The 26,670-nt window shown below is 44.2% G+C and overlaps 1 protein-coding gene across 1 annotated transcript in view; it reads left to right on the top strand.

Moving 5' to 3' along the window:
* Positions 1–26,670, top strand: part of ASAP1 (ArfGAP with SH3 domain, ankyrin repeat and PH domain 1) — a 329,695-nt gene that overhangs the window by 155,948 nt on the left and 147,077 nt on the right. The window contains 1 exon segment of the mRNA XM_040354975.1: positions 22,880–23,025. Coding sequence (XP_040210909.1) covers positions 22,880–23,025 — 146 coding nt within the window.

Raw genomic sequence — 26,670 nt, 5'->3', positions numbered from 1 at the left:
AGAACCATATGCAACTAATATGACATCAATTGGTTTTGTAATACAGTAGTAAATGCAAAATTCAAGGCAATGGGCACTGTTGAAACGCTACCTGGTCGTGGCAGAAAGAAGATGCTGACTTCGACTGCTGTGCGCTACCTGAAGCGTAGAGTGGAGAAAAGTCCCCTTGTGACTGCTGAGGAACTGAGAAAAGATTTGTCAGATGTGGGTACTGAAGTTTCTGCTCAGACAATATGGCGCACACTGCGTAATGAAGGCCTCCATGCCAGAACTCCCAGGCGCACCCCCTTGCTGTCTCCAAAGAATAAGAGTCGACTGCAGTATGTCAAAAGTAATGTGGGCAAACCACACAAGTTTTGGGATTGTGTTCTGTGGACTGATGAAACAAAATTACAACTGTTTGGGCCCATGGATCAACGCTATGTTTGGAGGAGGAAGAACAAGGCCTATGATGAAAAGAACACCTTGTCTACTGTGAAGCATGGTGGGGGGTCAATCATGCTTTGGGGCTGTTTTGCTTGTGCAGGTACAGGGAAGCTTCAGCGTGTGCAAGGTACCATGAATTCTCTTCAGTACCAGGAGATATTGGATGACAATGTGATGCAGTTTGTCACAAACCTGAGGCTTGGGAGACGTTGGACCTTTCAACAGGACAATGATCCCAAGCATACCTCCAAGTCCACTAGATTGCTGACTGTCCCTATAGGAAAATTTCTGGAACCTGTCCCTGAACTATGTACTGGACACAAACACAGTATATCACAGGTGCACAGGTGGTGGCAGGTGCAGTGCTGTTGAAATATTCAGAGTCACCTATAGATTGCTGACTGTCCCTATAGGAAAATTTCTGGAACCTGTCCCTGAACTATGTACTGGACACAAACACAGTATATCACAGGTGTACAGGTGGTGGCAGGTGCAGTGCTGTTGAAATATTCAGAGTCACCTATAGATTGCTGACTGTCCCTATAGGAACATTTCTGGAACCTGTCCCTGAACTATGTACTGGACACAAACACAGTATATCACAGGTGCACAGGTGGTGGCAGGTGCAGTGCTGTTGAAATATTCAGTCACCTATAGATTGCTGACTGTCCCTATAGCTGAACAAAATTCCTAAACTATATGAAGCACAGCAGATGTCACAGGAAAAAAGAGTGCTTGTTGAGATTTCTGAAGCAGGATACAGCTCTCTGACACTGTCCCTAAGCGGCAGCAGCCTCTCCCTATGATAACTAAAGCACAGTGACAACGAGCCAGATACCATAAGATAATGCAGATATCAAAGAAATAAAGTGTGCTTGTTGAGATTTCTGAAGCAGGATACACCTAACACTGTCCCTAAGCAGCAACAGCAGCCTTTCCCTATCATAACTGAAGCAGAGTGACGATCTGTGCTGTGTGCCTCTATCTAATATAGAGACTGGTCACATGATGGGTCACATGCTGCACTGGCCAATCACAGCCATGCCATAAGTAGGCATGGCTGTGATCAGTTCCCAGTCACAGTAGTAAAACGAATGGCGATTGGCTGCCGTGCAGCGCGCCAAAACATACCCGAACTCCGAACCCGGACCTTTTCCAATTATTCGGGTCCGGGTTCGGGAAAAACCCAAAGTCCGTACCGAACCCTAGTGGGGACTTGTCCTTTTTTTATTGTATTTCATTTAATTTTTTTTACCTAATTTGTTGAAAGCCATAGTTTGAATTCTTTGTACATTTGAGTGTCAATAGATGAATTCCATAGGTGTAGTATATTGTTACAATGACCCAGCTTGGACCAATGTAACACTGCATGTAACATACCGTATATACTCGAGTATAAGCAGAGTTTTTCAGCACATTTTTTTGGTGCTGAAAATGCCCCCTTGGCTTATACTCGAGTCACCTTTTTGCGCCTGCACACATGTAGCCCCACTCTTCCTATACAAGTGTGCAAAGTTTGTTGTCCAGAGGGAACTACAGCCGGGGCGCAACAATTTTTCAAAGTCGGGCACCCCTTCCATAGACTCCCATGTTGAACGGTTATTTCTCCAGTAACTTTGGGGACCCGGTACCGCTAGCCGTAGCTCCCCTGCATCTGAAACTTGGCGCACATGTAGCGTCCTCTAAACGTGTGCAAAGTTTGCTGTCTGGGAGACCTACGGCCAGGCAGCACCGATTTTTCAAACCAGGCCCCCTTTTTATATACTCCCATGTTAAATGTAAGTCTAGTCATGGGCACAGTGAGGCATGGGCACAGTGAGGCATTCACATGGACACAGTGAGGCAAAGTGAGGCATGCTCAAGTCAATAAGTTTTCCCATTTTTTTGTGGTAAAATTAGGTGCCTCGGCTTATATTCGGGTCGGCTTATACTCGAGTATATATAGTACCTGGCCAACGTCCCTGGAAGCTGGAAATCACGGATACTTCTGTCATCTCCATTTGCTTCCCGGGTCTTGTGCTGAGCAGTCAGCCTTGCTTAACTACTTGCCGACCAGCCGCCGTCATTCTACGGTGGCAGGTCGGCTCCCCTGCGCGAGAGCCCGTACAATAACGTCCGCTCTCTTAGCGGCCACTAGGGGCGCGTGCGCGCCACCGGAGGCGCCCGCGTTCACGCCCCCCCGCTTGTCCGTGACTCCCGTGCGGGTGCCCGGCAGGCGCGATCGCCCCCGGGCACCCGCGATTGCTCGTTACAGAGCGGGGACCGGGAGCTGTGTGTGTAAACACACAGCTTCCGGTCCTGTCAGGGGAGAAATGCTTGACCGTCTGTTCATACAATATATTAACAGCGATCAGTCATTTCCCCTAGTGAGGCCACTAGGCTCATCCTTAGTGGAGATCACTGGAGTAGATGTGTGTACTTCACTGCTTTCCAGCTTCCAGGGGCATTGGCCAGGTATGGCATATACATTGATCCAAGCTATAACTGTAATGCCGCATACACACGCTCTGAATTTTTGACAACAAATGTTCGATGGGAGCTTGTTGTCAGAAATTCTGACCGTATGTATGCTCCATCAGACATTTTCTGTTGGAATTTCCGACAACAAAAATTTGAGAGCTGGTTCTCAAATTTTCCGACAACAAAATCCGTTCTCTTAATTCGGACGTACAAAATTTCACGCATTCTCTGAATTAAGTACGAGACGGAAGCGTTCGGTCTGGTAAAACTAGCGTTCCTATTGGAGATAGCACATTCATCGCGCTGTAACGAACTGAAAAGCACGAGGATGAAAAGCGCGAATCGTCTCTCACCAAAGTTCTACTAACATGACTGGCTTTGAACTTCCCTTTAATAGTGCCATCGTACGTCTTGTACGTCATCGCGTTCTTGGCGTTTGGAATTTCCGACAACATTTGTGCGACCGTGTGTATGCAAGACAAGTTTGAGCCAACATCCGTCAGAAAAAAAATCCACGGTTTTGTTGTTGGAATGTCCGATCGTCTGTGCGCGGCATTACTATGTAATAATATACCACGCCTGAGATTCATTTTTAAGTGATTAGCTTGTAGCTTATTTTTTTTTTTTTTTTTACATTTCCATCCTGACCCTAAAGCTGGCCACTGGCTGAATTTAGATTAATGCATAGGTATCATTGACAACCAGCACTATCCCCCCTCTGGGTGGCGTGGCACTGATGCACCAACCCCCCACCCCCCCATTGGCGCTCTGACCAATCGGGAAACCGGTCTCACTGACCTGCCTCCTGATTGGCGGGGAGTAACTGCAGTGTGAAAAAAGAGAAAATCCTGGGACGGGTAGGACTCTCCTGACCGACTGACCCCTTAGTCCACATCCCTACCTCCCTTTCTCCTACTAGCCAGGGGTTAGCTCTTCGGCTCCATTCACACCTAGGCATTTGTCGCCTGTAGCGCGATGCTATTGCAGCCTGAAATACGCTGGAGGGGTGATTTAACATTATCGGCTATGGAGATGGTTCACATCTCCACGCCGAAACGCCGTACGCCTGAAGCTCAAAACAAGTCCCTGACCCTTTTTTTCAGGCGGCTTCGGCGTTCGGCCATAGCCGACAATGTGTAGATCACCCCTCCAGCGAAAACCGCAGTAAAAAATGCTGCATTTTGTCGCGGCAAATCGCGGGACAAAACGCCGCAATTTGTCGCGGCAAATCGCGGTAAAATACGCCGCGTTCAGGTGTGAATGGAGCTTTAATATTCTATTACTCAGCCCACAGTTGGGCAATGAAACACTAAATGGGGCCTTGTTGCTGACACTATGTTTTGTTTGACACATGTTTATGATGTTGTAGATCCAGCTTTTTGTAATGCCGTTATTATGTTCTGCCTACATTTTGATTTGAAAAATAAAAATCTATTGAAAATAGAGAAAATTCATTCGCTATGGTCACACAATTGGGTGGGATCCGGGATGCACTCTCTACACCCCGAGCCCACCCTATTTTGAAGCCTATTAGAGCCTCTGGATCTAATCTGGTGCTTCAAAAAACACCCCTCCGCCATAGGAATTCATGTGCCTGGCGTCCTGAAAGGTAATTTAACCACTTCCGGACCGCCGCATGTACATGTACATCGGGAGAATGTCGCAGTCACGAAAAAAATCGCTGATCGCCGCCATTAGTAGTAAAATAAATAAATAATAAAACTATCCCCTACAGGCATACCCCACTTTTAAGTACACAATGGGACCAGAGCATGTATGTAAAACGAAAATGTACTTAAAGTGAAACAATACCTTTTTTCACTTCTAGGGGGTCAGGGGCTGTAGTGGGGGTGTCAAGAGCTGTAGTTGAGGTCTCAGGGGCTGTAGTGGGGGTGTCAGGGGAAACACTGGAACAGGGTGGGGTATGATCTTGGGGTTTCAGCTCCTTCTACTGTGGCTTCAAAATGTCTGTACAGTACTTGTAAGGCACTTAACATACACTCGGGGGTATGTCCTTACTCGCGAGTGTATGTAAAGTGAGTGTACTTAAAGCGGGGTATGCCTGTATTCTGTAAACGCTATAAATTTTGCGCAAACCAATCGATAAATGCTTATTGTGATTTTTTTTACCAAAAATAGGTAGAAGAATACGTATCGGCCTAAACTGAGGAAATTCTTTCTTTTTTATATATATATATATATATATGTTTTTGGGGGATATTTATTATAGCAAAAAGTAAAAAATATTGAATTTTTTTCAAAATTGTCGCTCTATTTTTGTTTATAGCGCAAAAAATAAAAACCGCAGAGGTGATCAAATACCACCAAAATAAAGCTCTATTTGTGGGGAAAAAAGGACGCCAATTTTGTTTGGGAGCCACATCGCATGACCGCGCAATTGTCTGTTAAAGCGACGCAGTGCCAATTTGTAAAAACCCCTTGGGTCATTTAGCAGCATATTGGTCCGGTCCTTAAGTGGTTAAAATGACCGTGTGTGGGGAAAACGTAGTTTTATGTCTTCTGAAAGACGACAAAAAAAAAAATTCGAGCACGCTTCAATTTTGTATGTCGTTTTTCAAAACGTCGTTTTTTGTGTCATAAAAAAATGATAGTGTGTGGGCTAAAACGACGTTTTTAAATCCCCGCAAATGCTCAGAAGCAAGTTATGACGCGAGCTTGAATGGAACAGAGTGCCGCCGTACGTGCTGAACGTAACCGCGCTTTGCTAGAGCATTTAAAAAAAACAATGGTGTGTGGGCATGTGTGCATATGTCGTTTTTTAAAATGAAGTTTGAAAAACGTTGTTTTATTTCACGAGAAAAAACGTTTTTTTACAAGACAAAAAAACACTGTGTGTACGCGGCATTAGTGTAAGTGTGTGTGTCCTCTCCCCTTTGTGTGCTTTCCCTCGTGTTCTCATCCCTGGCCCTCTGCTACTGTGGAGTTCCGGTGTTCAGACATCACTCATCTGCTGGTAATGTATGGTGTGGCCAACAAGTCGTTTTACCTCCTAATGTCCATCTTGCAGTAGAGAGATTCTTGCAGTGAACTGGATAAGAAGTGGCTCTGGGTTTCATTTTTGGTGTGCCTGTGTCTTGGTTTGGACATAATGTACTCAGAGGCAGGTCTAGTTGCCTCTTTGGGGTTTTCAGCTAGAGAATTGGCTGGCACGTGGGGCTTGGAGGTAGCAGTCTAACAACATGGCAATAACTCAAGCCAAAAGAAGGGGGGGGGGGGTCCCTAGTATAGACCCTCATTTGTGTTGTCCCTTGTCAGTGTGAAAGTGACAACCTTAGCCTGGACTCCAACCAGAACACGCTTCCAACACGTTTCGCTCCACCCCTCTGAGCTTAACCGCTTAAGGACCACCTCCTGCACGTATACGTCAGCAGAATGGCACGGCTGGGCACAAGCAAGTACAGGTACGTCCTCTTTAAGTGCCCAAACGTGGGTCACGCGCGCCCCCGCGACCCAGTCCGAAGCTCTGTGACCGCGGACCCGATCGCAGCTGGAGTCCCGCGATCGGTCCCCGGAGCTGAAGAACGGGGAGAGCTGTGACTGTAAACACAGCTTCCCCGCTCTTCACTGTGGCGCCGTCATCGATCGTGTGTTCCCTTTTATAGGGAACCACAATCAATGACGTCAGACCTACAGCCACACCCCCCTACAGTTAGAAACACAGAGGAGGTCATACATAACCCCTTCAGCGCCCCCTTGTGGTTAACTCCCAAACTGCAATTGTCATTTTCACAGTAAACAATGCATTTTAAATTGTGAAAATGACAATGGTCCCAAAAATGTGTCAAAATTGCCCGAAGTGTCCGCCATAATGTCGCAGTCACGGAAAAAATCGCTGATCGCCGCCATTAGTAGTTAAACAAAAAAAATTAATAAAAATGCAATAAAACTATCCCCCATTTTGTAAACGCTATAAATTTTGCGCAAACCAACCGATAAACGCGTATTGCGATTTTCTTTACCAAAAATATGTAGAAGAATACGTATCGGCCTAAACTGAGGAAACATTTTTTTTTTATATATATATATATTTTTGGGGGATGTTTATTATAGCAAAAAGTAAAAAATAATGATTTTTTTTCAAAATTGTCGCTCTATTTTTGTTTATAGCGCAAAAAATAAAAACCGCAGAGGTGATCAAATACCACCAAAAGAAAGCTCTATTTGTGGGGAAAAAAGGACGCCAATTTTGTTTGAGAGCCACGTCGCACGACCGCGCAATTGTCAGTTAAAGCGACGCAGTGCCGAATCGCAAAAACTGGCCGGGTCCTTTAGCTGCCTAAAGGTCCAGGTCTTAAAGCGGGGGTTCACCCTTAGAGGGCACTTTTCCCCCTTAGATTCCTGCTCGTTATTACTAGGGGAATCGGCTATTTATTTTAAAATATGTGCAGTACTTACCCGTTTACGAGATGCATCCTCTCCGTCGCTTCCGGGTATGGGCTTCGGGAATGGGCGTTCCTTCTTGATTGACAGGTTTCCGAGAGGCTTCCGACGGTCGCATCCATCGCGTCACGATTTTCCGAAAGAAGCCGAACGTCGGTGCGCAGGCGCAGTATAGAGCCGCACCGACGTTCGGCTTCTTTCGGCTACGAGTGACGCGATGGATGCGACCGTCGGAAGCCTCTCGGAAGGCTGTCAATCAAGAAGGAACGCCCGCTCCCGAAGACCCATACCCGGAAGCGACGGAAGAAGATGCAGCTCGAAAACGGGTAAGTACGGATCATATTTTAATACAAATAGCCGATTCCCCTAGACCGAACGAGCAGGAAGCTAAGGGGAGATTTTTTTTTTTTTTTTAAATGGGTGAACTCCCGCTTTAAGTGGTTAATCATGAGAATGACCATGGTAATAACTGGCGGCAGACGCTGGCCCTCAATTTTCCCAGCAGTCTGGCTTGTGTGCCCCATTGTGGGTCTGGGTTTGAATGCACCATGGTCTTCAGTAATAGTGGCTGAGGTATGGTAATGGTGCTGCTGGCATTGTATTTCAGTGACTTTGGACTACACAAGCAGTGGGCACTGTTCTGAAGAAACCAGTACAGACCAGGAGCTGAATAATCATTTATTAATGGGACATTTCGTACATTTCTTTCAAGCAATTAGAATGAGGAATAGAACACAAGGAGCTTATGTTAATGAGTTGTAATTCTAAGCGCTGTAGCTGCACTGTTTAGAGAGAACCAGACATTCCTGTAATGTAAACGGAACAGTCCTGTCTGTTACTTGTTTCTGTGCTTGTTTTGGTGGTTTAACGTTTGCAACTCCTCATTGGTTTTACTTATTTGTAACCTTTGCTATTCTGTACCTGGCACCCAAGGCCGGTAATTTTTCAACTAACCCCCATTTCTGGCACACTCAATTTTTTTTTTTTTTTTAGGGGTTTGGGGGACTTCTTTACTTCGTTCCGCGGGTGTTCGAATATGCTTGCTTTGGTTGTAGGATATTTAGCACATCACCTAGATCAGGGCTTCGACAAATCCCGGGCGTCAGGTCGCCATGGCGACTAGAAATAGGGTCCTGGCGACTTGGCTTGAAAGGGGGGCAAAAAAAAACAAAAAACATTTTTTTTTTGTGAGCTGGCGCCATCTGGTGGTGAGCCGTTGGTATTACAAGTTATTACCACCAGATGTGTAAGCTGGCGCCATCTGGTGGTGAGCCGTTGGTATTACAAGTTATTACCACCAGATGTGTAAGCTGGCGCCATCTGGTGGTGGCCGTTGGTATTACAAGTTAAGCATTACAAGTTAAACAGCAATTCTAATGTAATTTTTCACTATTTTCACTGCCATCTTCTTCCTTCTAATTAGAACCCCCAAACATTATATATATTTTTTATCCTAACACCCTAGAGAATAAAATGGCGATCGTTGCAATACTTTCTGTCACGCCGTATTTGCGCAGCGGTCTTACAAGCGCACTTTTTTTGGGGGGAAAAATTACACTTTTTTTTTATTAAAAAATAAGACAACAGTAAAGTTTTCCCCATTTTTTTTAATATTATGAAAGATAATGTTACGCCGAGTAAATTGATACCCAACATGTCACGCTTCAAAATTATGTCCGCTCGTGGAATGGCGACAAACTTTTACCCTTTAAAATCTCCATAGGCGACGTTTAAAAAACTCTACAGGTTGCATGTTTTGAGTTACAGAGGAGGTCTAGGGCTAGAATTATTGCTCTCGCTCTAATGATCATGGCGATACCTCACATGTGTGGTTTGAACACCGTTTACATATGTGGTCGCTGCTCAAGTATGTGTTCGCTTCTGCACGCAAGCTCGTCGGGATGGGGCGCGTTTTCTGGCTCCTAACTTTTTTAGCTGGCTCCTAGATTCCAAGCAAATTTGTCAAACCCTGACTATTTGTAACCTTTGCTATTCTATACCTGGCACCCAAGGCCAGTAATTTTTCAACTAACCCCCATTTCTGACATACTCAATTATTATTATTTTTTTTGAGGGGTTTGGGGGACTTCTTTACTTTGTTCCGCAGGTGTTAGGCTATGCTTGCTTTGGTTGTAGGATATTTAGCACATCACCTAGATGTAATTGTTTTACATTTCACAAAGTAAAAGCACTCCTCTCCCCCTGACATGCCACATTTTGCATGTAATTTTTTGGGGAGCTAGTGTGTACCCTCTTTTTAGTGGGACTTCCTGTCCTACTTCCTACTTTGTTTCTTCGGCTGCCTAGGCGATTCCCCCTCTCACCCTAGGCAGCTCCTCCCTACCAGCGATCTTCTGGGACACAACTTGTGTCCCAGAAGATCAGCTGGCCAATAGGAGAGTACAGCAAAATAAAAGTGATACATTTTTTTTTTTTTAAAGTGTAAAAAATAAATAAGTTAAATAAATAAATTTAAAACACCCCTGTCCCCGGTAGCTCAGAAGCGAACGCCCACGCAAGTCCCGCCCACGTATGTAAACGTTGTTCAAACCACATATATGAGGTATCCCTGCGTGCGTACTAGCACTAGACCTCTTCTGTAACTCTAAACTGGTAACCTGTATCATTTTTCAAAGCGTCGCCTATGGAGATTTTTAAGTACCGAAGTTTGGCGCCATTCCATGAGTGTGTGCAATTTTAAAGCGTGACATGTTGGGTATCTATTTACTCGGCTTAACATCATCTTTCATATTTTACAAAAAAATGGGCTGACTTTACTACTTTTTTTTTAAATTCATGAAACCATTTATTTAAAAAAAAAAAAAAAGGCGCTTGAAAAATTATTGCGAAAATACCGTGCAAAATAAAAAGTTGCAATGACCGCCATTTTATTTCCTAGGGTGTCTGCTAAAAAAACATATATCATTTTTGGGGGTTCTGAGTAATTTTCTAGCAAAAGAATGATGATTTGTACATGTAGGAGAGAAGTGTCAGAATAGGCATGGTGTGGAGGTGGGAATAAAAGCCCGGAATTGAAGGGGTTAATAAACGAAAAAACGGGTGGAACTCCCCTTTAACCACTTCCATACCAGGTACTTACGCAGCTTCCCGCCCAAGCCAATTTTCAGCTTTCAGCACTGTCGCACTTTGAATGGCAATTGCGCGGTCATGCTACACTGTACCCAAACAAAATTGGCGTCCTTTTTTCCCCACAAATAGAGCTTTCTTTTGGTGGTATTTGATCACCTCTGCGATTTTTTTTTTTTGCGCAACAACTAAAAAAAGGCTGAAAATTTGGAAAAAAAATTACGTTTTTATTTTTTTCTGTTAATTTTTTTGTAAATAAGTTTTCTCTTTCAATTACGGGCACTGATATGGCGGCACTAATGGGCACCGATGAGATGGCACTGATGGACATCGATGAGGTAGTACTGACGGGCACAGATGAGGTGGCACTGATTGGCGGCGCTGGTATGCGACACTGATGGGCACACATAGACGGCACTGATGGGCACACATAGGCGGCACTGATGGGCACACATAGGCGGCACTGATGGGCACACATAGGCGGCACTGATGGGCACACATAGGCGGCACTGATGGGCACTCATGGGCGGCACTGGGCACTCATGGGCGGCACAGATGGGCACTCATGGGCGGCACAGATGGGCACTCATGGGTGGCACAGATGGGCACTGCTAGGTGGGCACTGGGCATGGATGGGCACTGTGGGGTGGCACTGATGGACACTGGGGTGGCGCTGATGGACACTGGGGTGGCGCTGATGGACACTGGGGTGGCGCTGATGGACACTGGGGTGGCAGCACTGATTGTTGCCAGTCAGTGCCCATTTGTGGGCACTGACTGGCATCTTTTTTCTTTATGTTTTATTTTTTATTTATTTTTAGACTTTTTTTTTTTTTTTTTAGCTTTTTTATTTTTTTGCCCACCCTGGTGCTCCAGGGTGGGCACCCTGGTGGTCCAGTGTGGCGATCCGAGGGGGGGCTGCGCTGATAAACAATCAGCGCTAACCCCCCCTGTCAGGAGAGCCGCCGATCGGCTATCCTCTACTCGCGTCTGTCAGACGCGAGTGAGGAAGAGCCATCGGCGGCTCTTCCTGTTTACATCGTGATCAGCCGTGGTTGGACACGGCTGATCACGTGGTAAAGAGTCTCCGCCGGAGGCTCTTTACCGAGATCGGAGATGCAGGGTGTCAGACTGACACCCCGCATCACCGATCGCCGCGATGCGCGCCCCCACGGGCGCGCGCGGCATGAAATCCTGCAGGACGTTCTAGAACGTCCTGTCAGGATTTCATAACCACTTCCCGGACGTAAATCGGCCATAGGCCGGGCGGGAAGTGGTTAAAGGAGGAAAGGTAGTGCATTAACTCTCCTTTTCAATGTTGCCTCCACACTGGGGATGCACCAATACCGTTTTCCTACTTGGTTTCTTGTACAATCAGTACGAACACCCATACTTTTTTTTTTTTTTAAGTACTAGCCGATACCAATAAGAGCCCATTCACACAGGAGCGACTTGGGATCCGACTTCAAGTTGCCCCAAGACACACTGTTGAGAAAATCGGTCGCTCCGACTTCAGAAAAGGTTCCTGTACTACTTTAATCCTACTTCTAGGCGACTTGTATCCATGGATGGAAGTCGTCTCAGAAGTCGGATCACTGTCTTTACTGCAGCGACTTTTCAGCAAGTAAAAATAGTTTTTAGGGCAAACCCCTCTCTCCCTCCCCCCTCCCCCTCCTTCCCACAGAGCTGATTTTAGTCTGGAAAGTCGCCTGTCCTGGAGGCAACTTGAAGTCGCCTTCTAAGTCACCCCCAAGTCGCGTCCAGGTTGCCTCGCAAAGAGTCGTGTCGCCCCTGTGTGAACCGGCTCTTACTGTTTTGTTTACACTTTAGCTGTCAGAAATGGTACAAAGCACTGAAAAGTTATTTACAAATGTATTTATCTTTTTGTGTTTTTTTTTTTCAATGTGAAATGTGTAAGAGTCGGTTCACACTCCCGCGACACGACTTCGGGGGCGACTCTGCAAGTCGTCCTGAGGACGACTTCAGAGGCGATTTGCAAAACGACTTCTGTATAGAAGTCAATGCAGGTCACCCCAAGCCGCCACCGAAATAGTACAGGAACCTTTTTTCTAAGTCGGAGCGACTTGTGTCGCTTAGAACGGTTCCATAGCATTGAATGGGACGCGACACGTCAGGCGGCTGAGCCGCCTGTCGTGTCGCCCCAGTGTGAACCGGCTTTAAGAGTCGGTTCACACAGCAGCGGCACGACTTCGGGGGCGACTCTGCAAGTCGTCCTGAGGACGACTTCAGAGGCGATTTGCAAAACGACTTCTGTATAGAATGCAGGTCGCCCCTGAAGTCGTACAGGAACCTTTTTCTAAGTCGGAACGACTTGCGTCGCTCCTATTAGAACGGTTCCATAGCATTGAATGGGACGTGACACGTCAGGCGGCTGAGCCGCCTGTCGTGTCGCCCCAGTGTGAACCGTGTCTTAATATGTGTTAAAGGTGTAAAAATGTATCAAACATAGCAAACAAAAAAAGTTTTCATACTTTTTTTTTTTCATACTACTATAACCTAGAAGTGAACAAAAATAATATAGGAAAATAATAATAATTACATGGCTCATTTAAAGGGGTTGTAAAGGAATTTTTTCCCCCCTAAATAGCTTCCTTAACCTTAGTGCAGCCCTCCTTCACTTACCTCATCCTTCCATTTTGCTTTTAAATGTCCTTATTTCTTCTGAGAAATCCTCACTTCCTGTTCTTCTGTCTGTAACTCCACACAGTAATGCGAGGCTTTCTCCCTGGTGTGGAGAAAGCCTCTTGAGGGGGTGAGCAGGAGTGTCAGGACGCCCACTAACACACAGCTCCTTTCTCTATCTGCAAAGTAGAGAGCGTCCTGACTTGCCTGCTTGCCCTTTCAAGAGGCTTACTCCACACCAGGGAGAAATCCTTGCATTACTGTGTGTAGTTACAGACAGAAGAACAGGAAGTGAGGATTTCTCAGAAGAAATAAGGACATTTAAAAGCAAAATGGAAGGATGAGGTAAGTGAAGGAGGACTGCACTAAGGTAAAGGAAGCTATTTAGGGAAAACCATTTTTTTCCTTTACAACCCCTTTAAGGCTGATTAGAGTAAATTAAGGGTTAATAAGGGGTTGATCTGTAGATGAAGAAAAACTGTAAGATACAAAATAAATGTTTGTTTTTATCTTTCTGTTTCAACAGCTGAGCAATGTTGTTGATAAACATTGCCTGGCTGCTTTTTTTTCTTTTTAACAGCTCCAATTGGGACTTCAGTTTGCACTTCAGCTGTCAACAGGGGAACCCCACTGACAGCTGAATGAGTAATTGGTTGTTAAACGAGTTGTAAAGGAAAAAAATGTTTTGCCTAAAATTAATGTCTGCAAGGTAGACAGACAGAATAGTGTAATGATTCTGTTAAAAAATGAGTTAATACCTATTAAATTCCTTCATCTATATCGCCTCCGGCATTCTAGTTTCTGTTCTCTCATTCACTTCCTGGTTTGCGATGCTCGTTCATGTAAGAACTACATTTCCCAGTATGAATTGCGGCACGCCCAGTAATTCACACCTCCTTGAAGTCTCTAACACGTAGAGAGCATCCTGCCGCACAGATGTAGTTCCCAGGAGGGGGCGAGCACGTTACTGACCACCGAAGTAAACCCTCCCATCACGGTGGTCAGTAAAATCGGACAAGCAGGAAGTGAACAGAACAGAGAAGAAATAGAGCGACTTCTGAGCAAAAACGAACAATGAGGAAGTGAAAAGAGGAATGTATGCAGGTAAAGGATGCCTTTTCATGAAAAAATGTTTTCCCTGCGTTCCCTCCTTTAAAGGGGTGGTTCCCCCTAAAACAAATTTCTAACAATACATTCGTAAGACCCGTTACACTGCGGGTAGGCTGGCTTTTGTTTTGTTTTTTTAGTACATACCTCGATCTCGGCGTTTCGTCCCTTGGCGGTGGGCGTTCCTAGTTGATTGACGTTCCTCCGACGGGCACATACGTGACGTCACGACTTTCCAAAAGAAGCCGAACGTCGCTGCGCAGGCGCCGTATAGAGCCGACTCTATACGGCGCCTGCGCAATGACGTTCGGCTTCTGTCGGAAAGTCGTGACGCGCAGTATGTGCCTGTCGGAGGAACGTCAATCAACTAGGAACGCCCACCGCCAAGGGACGAAACGCCGATATCGAGGTATGTACTAAAAAAACAAAACAAAAGCCAGCCTACCCGCAGTGTAACGGGTTTTACGAATGTATTGTTAGAAATTTGTTTTAGGGGGAACCACCGCTTTAACAACCGATAATTGCCAGCTTTTTTTCTTTACATTTGAGCTGTCAGTGGGAGAATTCCGCTGTCAGCTAAAAGAACCGAGCTTCGGTTTCAGATATCAGAGCATTCTCACCCCCCCCACACACACACACACACACACACACACACACACACACACACACTTTTTCTGAACAGTCACATTACCGGCTTCGGCAAATATGTCAGTCTTTGCATCTGATGGGCATGAGTTTGCTCAGGGCCAACAACGTCTTAGCATTAGGAATGCCCATGGCATGACATCACTGTCATAAGGATTCAGCAGGGTTGTTGCCCCTACACAGACGTCCTCGTCAAAGCTTTCCGGTCATGTGACCGATTGGAAATGAAAAATATGGGGGGGGGGGGTGTTGGAAACCGTAAACAGGAAATACAAGAGGGTGGGTAGGCAAGATTTAAAAGTTAGGGGACTGTATTGCTTTTCTTTCTATTTTAAGTGATATTCGAGAGCAGGTGCCACTGTTTCAGTTGCAGAAAGTAAATGCTTGACATGTTTTGTTCTCTCCTTTCTCTTTTGCGGTAATAGATGGCGGTTGAGCAGAATCATTGCAGTGAGGAGAAATATTAATGTCTCCCTGGTCATTTCCTCATTATGAGATTTATTTTAAGCCCCGGTAAAAGATGAATGCAGTGGATAGCGGGGGACATGAAAGGGGTGAAGGTCATGCCATCTATTCTGGTTTCTTCATTGCCTTTAGGTTCAATATGAGTTTATCATCAAATATAAGGTTTGCTGTTGCCACAGGCTTAGGATTTGTCTGTTTATGTGAACAGAATGGAATATTCAATGGGAGTGAGCAGTATTTTTAGATTTGGTTCTGGTGTTATCTTAAGTGAGGCCTGTTGTTCACGAGGACCTGGCATTTGAAGGCCCACTGGGAAAGACTGGAGAACTTAAGTGTTCTCGGCTCCTCATTTGTTCACAAATCGTTTTGACAGCCATTAGATTAAGCAATTGTAAGTATGTGATAAGCATTTACTAAAAGACCAGTTCACCTTTACATTAAATCGGTTACATAGCAGGTAAGGTTGAAAAAAGACACAAGTCCATCAAGTCCAACCTATGTGTGTGATGATATGTGAGTATTACATTGTATATCCCTGTATGTTGTGGTCGTTCAGGTCCTCGTCTAATAGTTTCTTAAAACTATCGATGCTTCCCCACTGAGACCACCTCCTGTGGAAGGGAATTCCACATCCTTGCCACTCTTGCATTATAGAACTCTCTATCTGGTTTAAGGTTAAACCTCTTTTCTTCTCCTTTTAATGAGTGGTCACGTGTCTTGTTAAAGTCCCTTCTGCGAAAAGGTTTTATCCCTATTGTGGGGTCTTCAGTACAGTTTTTGTACATTGAAATCTCTCTCTCTCTCTCTCTCTCAAGCGTCTCTTCTCCAGAGAGAATGAGTTCAGTGCTCGTAATCTTTCTTCATAACTAATATCCTCCAGACCCTTTATTAGCTTTGTTCCCCTTCTTTGTACTCTTCGGGGTAGATTCATGTAGGAGATACGACGGCGTATCTCCAGATACGCCGTCGTATCTGAGTTGCGGCGTCTTATCTATACGCCTGATTCATAGAATCAGTTACGCATAGATTTGACTAAGATCCGACCGGCATAAGTCTCTTACGCTGTCGTATCTTAGTTGCAATTTTAGGCTGGCCGCTAGGTGGCGCTTCCGTATATTTACGCGTTGAATATGCAAATTAGGTAGATACGCCGATTCAGAAACGTACGTTTGCCCGGCGCATTTTTTTACGTTGTTTCCGTTAGGGTTTTTCCGGCGTATAGTTACCCCTGCTATATGAGGCGTATCCTATGTTAAGTATAGACGTCGTTCCCGCGTCGAGTTTTGAAAATTTTACGTCGTTTGCGTAAGTCGTTCGCGAATAGGGCTGGACGTAATTTACGCTCACGTCGAAAGCAATGACGATTTGCGGCGGAATTTCAAGCATGCGCCGTTCGTAAAATACGTCAAATGCGTGGGGTCACAATAAATTTAGATAAAACACGCCCACACCATCCACATTTAAATTACGCAGGCTTACACCGACACAGATACGTTACGCCGCCATAACATAGGGCGCAAGTTCTTTCTGAATACGGAACTTGCGCCCTAAATTACGGCCGCGCGGATAGATACTCCATTGTATCTGAATCCGGCCCTTCATTTCCAGTACATCCCTTCTGAGGACTGGTGCCCAGAACTGGACAGCATACTCCAGGTGCGGCCCGACCAGAGTCTTTGTAGAGCGAGAGAATTATCGTTTTATCTCTGGAATTGATCCCCTTTTTAATCCCAATATTCTGTTTGCTTTGTTAGCAGCGGCTTGGCATTGCATGTCATTGCTAAACCTGTCATCTACTAGGACCCCCAGGTCCTTTTCCATCCTAGATTCCCCCAGAGGTTCTCTCCCCCAGTGTATAGATTGCATTCATATTTTTGCCACCCAAATGCATTATTTTAAATTTTTCTACATGAAACCGCATCTGCCATGTAGTTGCCCACCCCATTCATTTGTTCAGATCTTTTTGCAAGTCTTCTGCTATCCCTAGCCCCTAATCTTTTAGGCTACATTCACACCTAGGTGTTTTCACGCCCGCCGCTATTGCAGCCTGCAATACGCTGGAGGGGTGATTTAACATTGTCGGCTATGGAGATAGTTCACATCTCCACGCCGAACGCCGAAACGCCTGAAGCTCAAAACAAGTCCCTGACCCTTTTTTTCAGGCGTCTTCGGCGTTCGGCCATATTATACAATGTGTAATTACCCCTCCAGCAAAAATCGCGGTAAAAAACCCTGTGTTTTGTCGCGGCAAATCGCGGTAAAAAACGCAGCAATTTGTCGCGGCAAATCGTGGTAAAAAACGCCACAAATCGCCTACGCCTAGGTGTGAATGCAGCCTTAAAGCCCCACCAGGCTGCTTACCTCACCATGACAGTTGCGGCCTTCTCTGTTTATTTCTCCAGGGCATAATCTTTAGTGATGCCTGCACCTATATATTAAATGCTAATAGACTTGCTTGGGGATGAAAAGAGAAAACGAATGCAGCCACCATTTGTAAAGGTTGGTAAGCTGCAGCATATTTTATTTGTGGGGTTTAGACCCCACCCCCTTTTTTTTTCTTTTCTATTGAGCGCATGAGTATACACCAATGCTGTAATACAAGCTCTTATATGACATTTTGTTTGTTTGGTATCAACCACAATTTTCCTGTTATACTTCAGCACTATGCTTGTTTATTCAGCAAATAGATTTATACAATAGAGAATACATTTATGACGCAAGGCACATCAAAGCAAAGGTTTTTCCTAGTTTGCGTCTGAAAGACAATGCAAGGCTGCTTAACCACTTCATTACTGGGCGATTAAACCCCCTTCGTGCCCAGACCAATTTTCAGCTTTCAGCTCTGACGCATTTTGAATGACAATTGCGCGGTCATACAACACTGTACCCAAATTATATTTTTTTTTCATTTTTTTCCCACAAATAGAGCTTTCTTTTGGTGGTATTTGATCATCTCTGCGATTTTATTTTTTTTGTGCTATAAACAAAAAAAAGACCGAAAATTTTGAAAAAAAAAACACAATATTTTTTACTTTTTATTATAATAATCTCCCATTTTTTAAAAAAAATAAAAATTTCCCTTGGTTTAGGCCGATACGTATTCTTCTACATATTTTTGTTTAAAAAAACGCAATAAGCGTATATTGATTGGTTTCCGCAAAAGTTATAGCGCCTACAAAATAGGGGATAGATTTATGATTTTTTTTTTTTTTTTTTACTAGTAATGGCGGCGATCTGCGATTTTTTTTTTTGTCAGGCCTGCGATATTGCGGCGGACGTATCGGACACTTTTGAGACAATTTTGGGACCATTCACATTTATACAGCGATCCGTGCTATAAAAATGCACTAATTACTGTATAAATGTGACTGGCAGTGAAGGGGTTAACACTAGGGGGTGAGGAAGGGGTTAAATGTGTATCCTGGGAGTGTTCTAACTGTGTGGGGGGAGGGGACTGACTGGGGAAGGTGACTGATGCTGTGTCCCTATGTACAAGGGACACAGATCGGTCTCCTCTCTCCCTGACAGGACGTGGAGCTCTGTGTTTACACACAGAGCTCCACGTCCCTGCTGTCACCGCCGATTGCGGGTACCTGGTGGACAACGCGGCCGCCAGGCACACGCATCGCCAGGCACAGTGTTTCCCCGCTGCGCGCCCCCCAGCGGCGTGCACGGGGAATGTAAACAAACAGGACGTCCAAAGACGTCTACTCGGCACTTGGGAGCCGCCCTGTGGACGTCTTTCATCTATAGCGCGGATCCCAAGTGGTTAAAGTTACAGCTGGGAGTCGTCCACATTGTCATCATTCATCGAAAAAGACAAACGCGTGTCCTTGTTGGCACATCAGCAGTCTTTATGTACTCGCCAAAAGATTTGCGAAGACCACAAGCTTGAGGTAACTTCACAACACATAATCTACAAGCAAACAATTCTAACCATAGAACTAAACATTAGCGTTTCAACCTTTTATCAGTCTCGGCACCCTTTAAAAGTATGCAGAATCTCAAATCACCTAAAGGAAAAGCAGTCCTTCTAGAATAGAAAACCAGTCATGTTTGTCAAGTATACATTACTTTTACTCCTGACCCCTGTCCTCTGTACAGGGGTCAGGTGCAAAAGTAATATATAGAATGTAGAGTTCACAAGTGTGGAACATACTGTACAGATTTATTCACATACACTCACATAAATACACACATACACTTACATACAGTGCCTTGAAAAAGTATTCATACCCCTTGACATTTTCCAAATTTTGTCATGTTACAACCAAAAACAAATGTATTTTACTATGTGATAGACCAGGGTTTGACAAATTTGCTTGGAATCTAGGAGCCAGAAAATACACCTGTCCCGTCGAGCTCGCGCACAGAAGCGAACACATACGTGAGTAGCGCCCGCATATGTAAACGGTATTCAAACCACTCGTGAGGTATCGCCGCGATCGTTCGAGCGAGAGCAATAATTCTAGCTCTAGACCTCCTCTGTAACTCAAACCATGCAACCTGTAGATTTTTTTTAAACGTTGCCTATGAAGATTTTAAAGGGTAAAAGTTTGTCGGCATTCCACGAGTAGATGTAATTTTGAAGCGTGACATGTTGGGTATCAATTTACTTGGCGTAACATTATCTTTCACAATATAAAAAAAAAATTGGACACAGCTGATCACATGGTAAAGAGCCAACGTCATAGGCTCTTTACCAAGATCGGAGATGCTGTGTGTCTGAGCGACACAAAGCAGTACCGATCACCGTGCAGCACGCCCTCAGGGGCACACGCGAGCGGCTTATCCTGCTGGACTCCATAGGATGCGCATTTAGGATAATAAGTAAGCAGCATCACATGATGTGAAACATGTCAGCCACCTTTTTCCTGTTGTTCAATTCAGGTTGACTGCATCACTTTGGTTGTTTTTTTGGATTTCATTTGTACAATAAAGACATCGTTTTAAGGAGTGCGGCAGTCCAGGATCGCGGCCTCAATTACCGGCGGGCGCCAGGTCACAATTTCTTGTCGCCAATGCGACCTGGCACCCGGATGTTGTCGACCCCTATGATAGACCAACACGAAATGGCACATAATTGTGAAGTGGATGGAAAATTATAAATGGTTTTCCGCATTTTTAACAAATATCTGAACAGTGTGGTGTGCATTTGTATTCAGCCCTTCTTTACTCGGATATCCCTAACTAAAATCTTCTGGAACCAATTGCCTTTAGTAGTCAACTAACTAGTAATTAGAGTCCACCTGTGTGTAATTTAATCTCAGTATAAACACAGCTGTTCTGTGAAGCCCTCAGAGGTTTGTTAGAGCAGTGTTTCCCAACTCCAGTCCTCAAGGCACACCAACAGGTCATGTTTTCAGGATTTCCCTCAGATGAAATGGCTGTGGTAATTACTAAGGCAGTGAAACTGATCAAATCACCTGTGCAAAATAATGGAAAGCCTGAAAACATGACCTGTTGGTGTGCCTTGAGGACTGGATTTGGGAAACACTGTGTTAGAGGACCTTAGTGAACAAACCGCATCATGAAAGCCAAGGAACACACCAGACGGGTCAGGAATAAAGTTGTGGAGAAGTTTAAAGCAGGGTTAGAATATAAAGAAAATACCCCAAGGTTTGAACTGTGCACTGTTCAATCCATCCTCCAAAAATGGAAAGAGTATGACACATCTGCAAACCTACCAAGACATGGCCGTCCACCTAAACTGACCGGCCGGGCAAGGAGAGCATTCATCAGAGAAGCAGCCAAGAGGCCCATGGTAACTCTGGAGGAGCTGCAGAGATCCACAGCTTAGGTGGGAGAATCTGTCCACAGGACAACTATTAGTCGTGTTCTCCACAAATCTGACCTTTATGGAGGAGTGGCAAGAAGAAAGACATAAGAAGTCCCGTTTGCAGTTTGCATGTGGGGGACACCGTAAACATGTGGAAGAAGGTGCTCTGGTCAGATGAGACCAAAATTGAACTTTTTGGCCTAAAAGCAGAACGCTATGTGTGGCAGAAAATGAACACTGCTCATCACCCTGAACACGCCATCCCCACCGTGAAACGTGGTGGCAGCATCATGTTTTGGGGATGCTTTTCTTCAGCAATGACAGGGAAGCTGGTCAGAGTTGATGGATAAACAGATGGAGCCAAATACAGGACAATCTTAGAAGAAAACCTGTAGCTTCCGTGCAGGTATAGGAGATATCCCCTGTATCAACATGTGCCAACATCATCGGCACTGAAGCAACGGCTCGTTCGTGCCGGTGCTTCAGCTGACTCCCACACACATGACGTCATCGCGGCTTCAGCCAATCACAGCGCCAGAGCCCGCGATACCTGAAAATAACTCCGGGAGACATGCTGACGGGCAAAGCAGTGTGCCGGGACCGCTGCAGGGGCTTCAATTTAAGGTGAGTATTTCATAATGAGCTAGTATGCTATGCATACAAGCTCATTATACGTTTGTCTTGCAGGGTTTTTTTTTTTTGGTGGGTTCTCAACCACTTTAAAAATTGTAGCATACAGATTCAACGTATGAACATACCTACAGAATCTTGTTTGTAACCCTGGGACTGCCTGTATTCTGTCTCTGGTACATTTGACTTGTGATATCTGTTCTTAAACTGAGTTGTTTTGTCTGGCATTGCGATTTAGTTGCTGATCAACAAAAGCCATGCATCTTTTTTTTATTTCTAGGCCTGCAACTAGCGATTATTTTCATAATCGATTCGTTGGCCGATTATTGTTTTGATTAATCGGATAATAGCCTTAAAAAAAAAAAAATTGCATTTTTACATTTTTTTGGGCCAATTTGTTGTTGGGCAGATTATAAAACACAAATTGCCGCAAAAACACATTACATACTTTTCTGCAGCTTCTCCCTTGAAGTATATTGATTGAACCAAAAAAAATAAAAATAGCACCGTTTTGCGTTAAAAAGTTCTTGCCCTTTCCAAATACGCAGCTGCTGAAAAAAAATCATGGATGTGAACGTGTCCCATAGGAAAACATGTAAATGAACTGTAGTGTGTTTCTGCAACAAGCACCAAAAAACAGAGGTTTGACCCGGCCTGAGATGTTTAGTAACATAATGGGGTTAAAAAAACAAAAATAAGTACAAAAAGAGCAAATAATCGCTACTGTAAGGGGTTAATTTTTTTTACTATGGGACAGAGAAAGTAATATTTACAGTAGCGATTTGCTTTTTTTTACTATAAAGGGCTAATTTTAGTTTTTTTAACCCCATTATGTTACTGGCCGATTAATTGATTATGAAAATTGTAATCGATTAATTTCATAATCGATTAGTTGTCGATTAATCGATTAGTTGTTTCGGCCCTATTTATTTCCCTTGAAAGGTTGTGGGTACCACTTCGTGTTTGTTTTTGGGCCTTTTTGATTGACCTCTATAAAAGGAATGTGCATGATGATATAAGCAGAGACTGAAATATTATATTATATTGTATTGAAATGGCTGCATTGTGTCATTTGGTTGAGTGACTTTTTGTTCTGTCTCTGCAATAGACTTGACAGTTCTCATTACCTGATGTCACCTTCTTCAAATTTCACAATGACAATCACTTAGTATTGTGACATCCAAACTTGTAAGAAAAAAAAAATGAATATTAGAATTTTTCTTTAATGTTTTGCAGATCATGTGCAGAATGAGGAGACCTACGCCCATGCTTTGGATAAATTTGGAAGCAATTTTTTAAGCCGTGACAATGCAGATTTGGGCACAGCGTTTGTAAAGTTCTCCACACTCACTAAGGAACTCTCAACACTTCTCAAGAACCTGGTAAGTGGCTGTAAGATGTTTCAAATGTTTCCCTATGAAGGACTAAACTTACAAATAGAAGCAAACACTTAGCACAATTTTTTTTTTGCCCTGAAACCTTTCACCAACCACACTCTGTTTAAAGTAGTTATAACCCTAAAAGGAAAAAAGAGCTTCTGTTCCTAGGGGATGATCTATAGCATAGTGCTGTGTACTTTTGTCCCTTTCTATGCTGTAAAATACCTGGTTGATCCGACCTATTCCTGTGTCCCCCCCCGTGTACATTGACTACAGTAATCAAGGCTGTTGATTCATAACACTGGTCCTGAAACCAATCTGTGTGAGATCGATCTCCTCCCCTCCCCCTGCTCTTCCCTGAGGCTTGAAAACAACATGTATAACTGCCATCTCCTCTGTTTTATCCAGATATAAAGTACTGTTTGTCCCGTTTTTATTTTATTTTTTAACTCTAAATAACTTTTTGCACAACTCGACGTGGTCATGTGACCTTCCTCTTTGGCCAGCTGACGTTATAGGGCAGGGATATGCAATTAGCGGACCTCCAGCTGTTGCTGAACTACAAGTCCCATGAGGCATAGCAAGATTTTGACAGCCACAAGCATGACACCCAGAGGCAGAGGCATGATGGAACTTGTAGTTTTGCAACAGCTGGAGGTCCGCTAATTGCATAACCCTGTTATAGGGGAATCTCGGCCCCTCCCCCTTCTCTCCTTAGATCGGGGAAGGAAAGTGGAGGACGTCACGTGACGGCACATTTTTAAAAAGGGACATCTTGATAAAAAATAGGGGGTGGCAGTTATTGCCTATTCTTACTTTTCAACCACTATAAAGCCAGTGTATTTTGTCTTTTAAACAATTTGAAGTCATGGCGACATGGATTCTCCGAAAATTGTTCAGTTATATTGATTATTTATCAGCTTTTATCTAATAAATACCCCCCCCCCCCCTGCTAGCGGCTGGGAAAAGATTAAAAACCGCCGCAAAGCGCTTCTGCGAAGGCGCATTGCTGACGGTATAGCCGCGGTGTCCCATTGATTTCAGTGGGCGGGAGTGGTGGAGGAGCGGTATACACACCGCTCCAAAGATGCGGCTAGCTGGACTTTTTTTTTCACCAGCCTACTTGCACACCGCTCCAGTGTGAAAGCCCTCGGGCTTTCACACTGGAGACACAGCAGCCGCTGTTTAGGCTCTATTTTTAGTGCAATAAATCGCGATTAGCTGTGTTTCCTTTACTGACGTTTTTTACTGGAGCAGTGGTTTCACCTTAGGGCAGGGAGCATTTAAGGACTATGGAACCCCCTCCTCATTTCTATGACATAGAGGGGATGTTCTGTAATTCACAGAGGTGAAATGAGCGGGGCTGAAAACAATGCTCACTGTGCATAGGAACTTGCAAGGTCACTTGGGTTTCTGCAGGATGTACTTCTTTTTTATTTTTTTTGCACTTCTCGAACAGACAAAACACTTTTATATGCTTTTAATATTATATTACAGCATATAACAGTTTATATATATATATATATATATATATATATATATATATATATATATATATATATATATATATATATATATATATATATATATATATATATATATATATATATATATATATATATATATATATATTATTCCCCGGTATGATTGTCGAGAATCTACCCTGACTGAGCGATGAATTGCCCCAGATGTGACTCTGACAATGCTGACTTCTCCCATTTGGTTTGGTCTTGTCCTAGGATGGTGGAATTCTGGAAGATAATTCTGGCCGACATTAAAGTAGATGTAAACCCGAAAATGTTTGTTTATTTTTTTGATGTCATAATGTACAGTATAAGATTTCCTATCATCTGTGCCCAGTCTTGCCACACAGAGTAAATCCAGCTCTGAGCAATCCTCTTTTATTGTTCATTGCGATAAAACAGACTTGCAGAGAAAAACCTTAGTCCGTTCTGCCCCCTTGCTGTGAGTGACAGGTTATTTACATATCTCATGCCCTAGCCTGGAGACAGGCATTATTTTTTAACTCCCACCCCCACTTCTTTTCGGAAGTCATGTGGTTACTTTTCTGGATTTTGACTGGATGTTAGTGATCATAGCAGAATTTAGTGTAAGGAATACACAGGAGAAAATGCATGTTGACAAGGGGAGTGTAGAGGAGGGCGGGGAGTCTACTGACATCACAACTCCACCCACCGAGCTCCAGACAACAGATCCACCCACAGAATCTGCAGTTTTTCAGTTCTTATAACAGACAGAGGGGAGACATTTGACAGGTGAGGATACATACAGGAGGCATCTATATCCTTATAGATCAGCACTATGGCAGGAGTTTAGAAAGGATGAGAGAGGGTTTACATCTACTTTAATTCTGTAGGGAAAATTAACGTCCCATATAGCCCTATCCCTCTCCTGTTGGGTATATGTGACTTCCTTGAGTCCCCTCAAAGGAAAAAAACTGTTTGTTTTCTACACAGCATTTTACACAAGGAAGGCAGTGCTACTACAATGGAATCAGGCTCAGCCGCCCACTAGACAGCTCTGGCAATCCTTAGTGAATACAGCCCTACCACTTTATAAACTGACATATTTGGGTAGAAATTGTGCTAAAAAATTTGATGGTTAGGGTTGTACCGATACTAGTATCGAGACAGATACTGAGCATTTGCACGAGTACTTGTACTCGCGCAAATGCTCCTGATGCTTCACCGATACTTTTTGTTTTTCGGAGAGGGGGCGGAGAGCTGCTGCCGCCGTCTAGTCCCCAAATAGAAAACCAAGCCCCCCCCCCCGCCCCCTAGTTGATCAGCGCGGGGAACAGTACAGCTTTAATTTGAATAGCTGTGTGTTCCCCGCCGCACCTCGTCATATATAGTCCCTCCTCCTTGTCCAGGCACTTTGGTAGACAGATCACCCATCCCAGGATTGGATGGGTGATCTGTCTATCAAAGTGCCCGGACAAGGGGGAGGGGCTATATATGACGAGGCGCGGCAGGGAACACACAGCTATTCAAATGAAAGCTGTACTGTTCCCTCGCGCTGATCAATTAGGCGGGGGGGGGGGCTTGGCTTTCTCTTTGGGGACATGGCTGCATTTGGGGACATGGCTGCATTTGGGGACACATGGCTGCATTTGGGGACACATGGACACATTTTTAAAAAAGTATCGGTAATCAGTATCGGCGAATGCATGAAAAAAAGTATCGGTATTTGTACTCGGTCCTAAAAAAGTGGGATCGGGACAACCCTAGTGATGGTGAAGGCAAAATACCTGACCCTTGAGTAGAGCCTGGTGGCTCTTCCTCCCATCATTGCCACACGCCCTCCCTTAGGCCCTCTTTACAACTTGCTCTTTCATATAAAATACGGGTCCCACTTTGAAGGTGATGATGCTCCCCCCCCCCCCCCTATTCTCTTTACGGTTCTATCCACACAGAATTTGTTGTATCTGTCACAAGCAATAGACCAACGGATTGTTACGTTTGCCGTGTCTCACTTATTCTTGCAATGATATGTATGGTGGCTATCTGATCCTCTGTCTGTATGTATCTGTACCCCTCTTGTTTATGCCTGTTTTGTGAAACTTAAATAAACTTTATGTTAAAAAAGAAATACAGTATATATAAGGAAGCCATTTTACAGATTTGT

This window comes from Rana temporaria, chromosome 5 (genome assembly GCF_905171775.1).
Source record: "Rana temporaria chromosome 5, aRanTem1.1, whole genome shotgun sequence".
Classification (NCBI taxonomy): Eukaryota; Metazoa; Chordata; class Amphibia; order Anura; family Ranidae; genus Rana; species Rana temporaria.
Note: the sequence above shows the minus strand (reverse complement) of the source record. Positions and strands in the feature narration are given on the sequence as shown.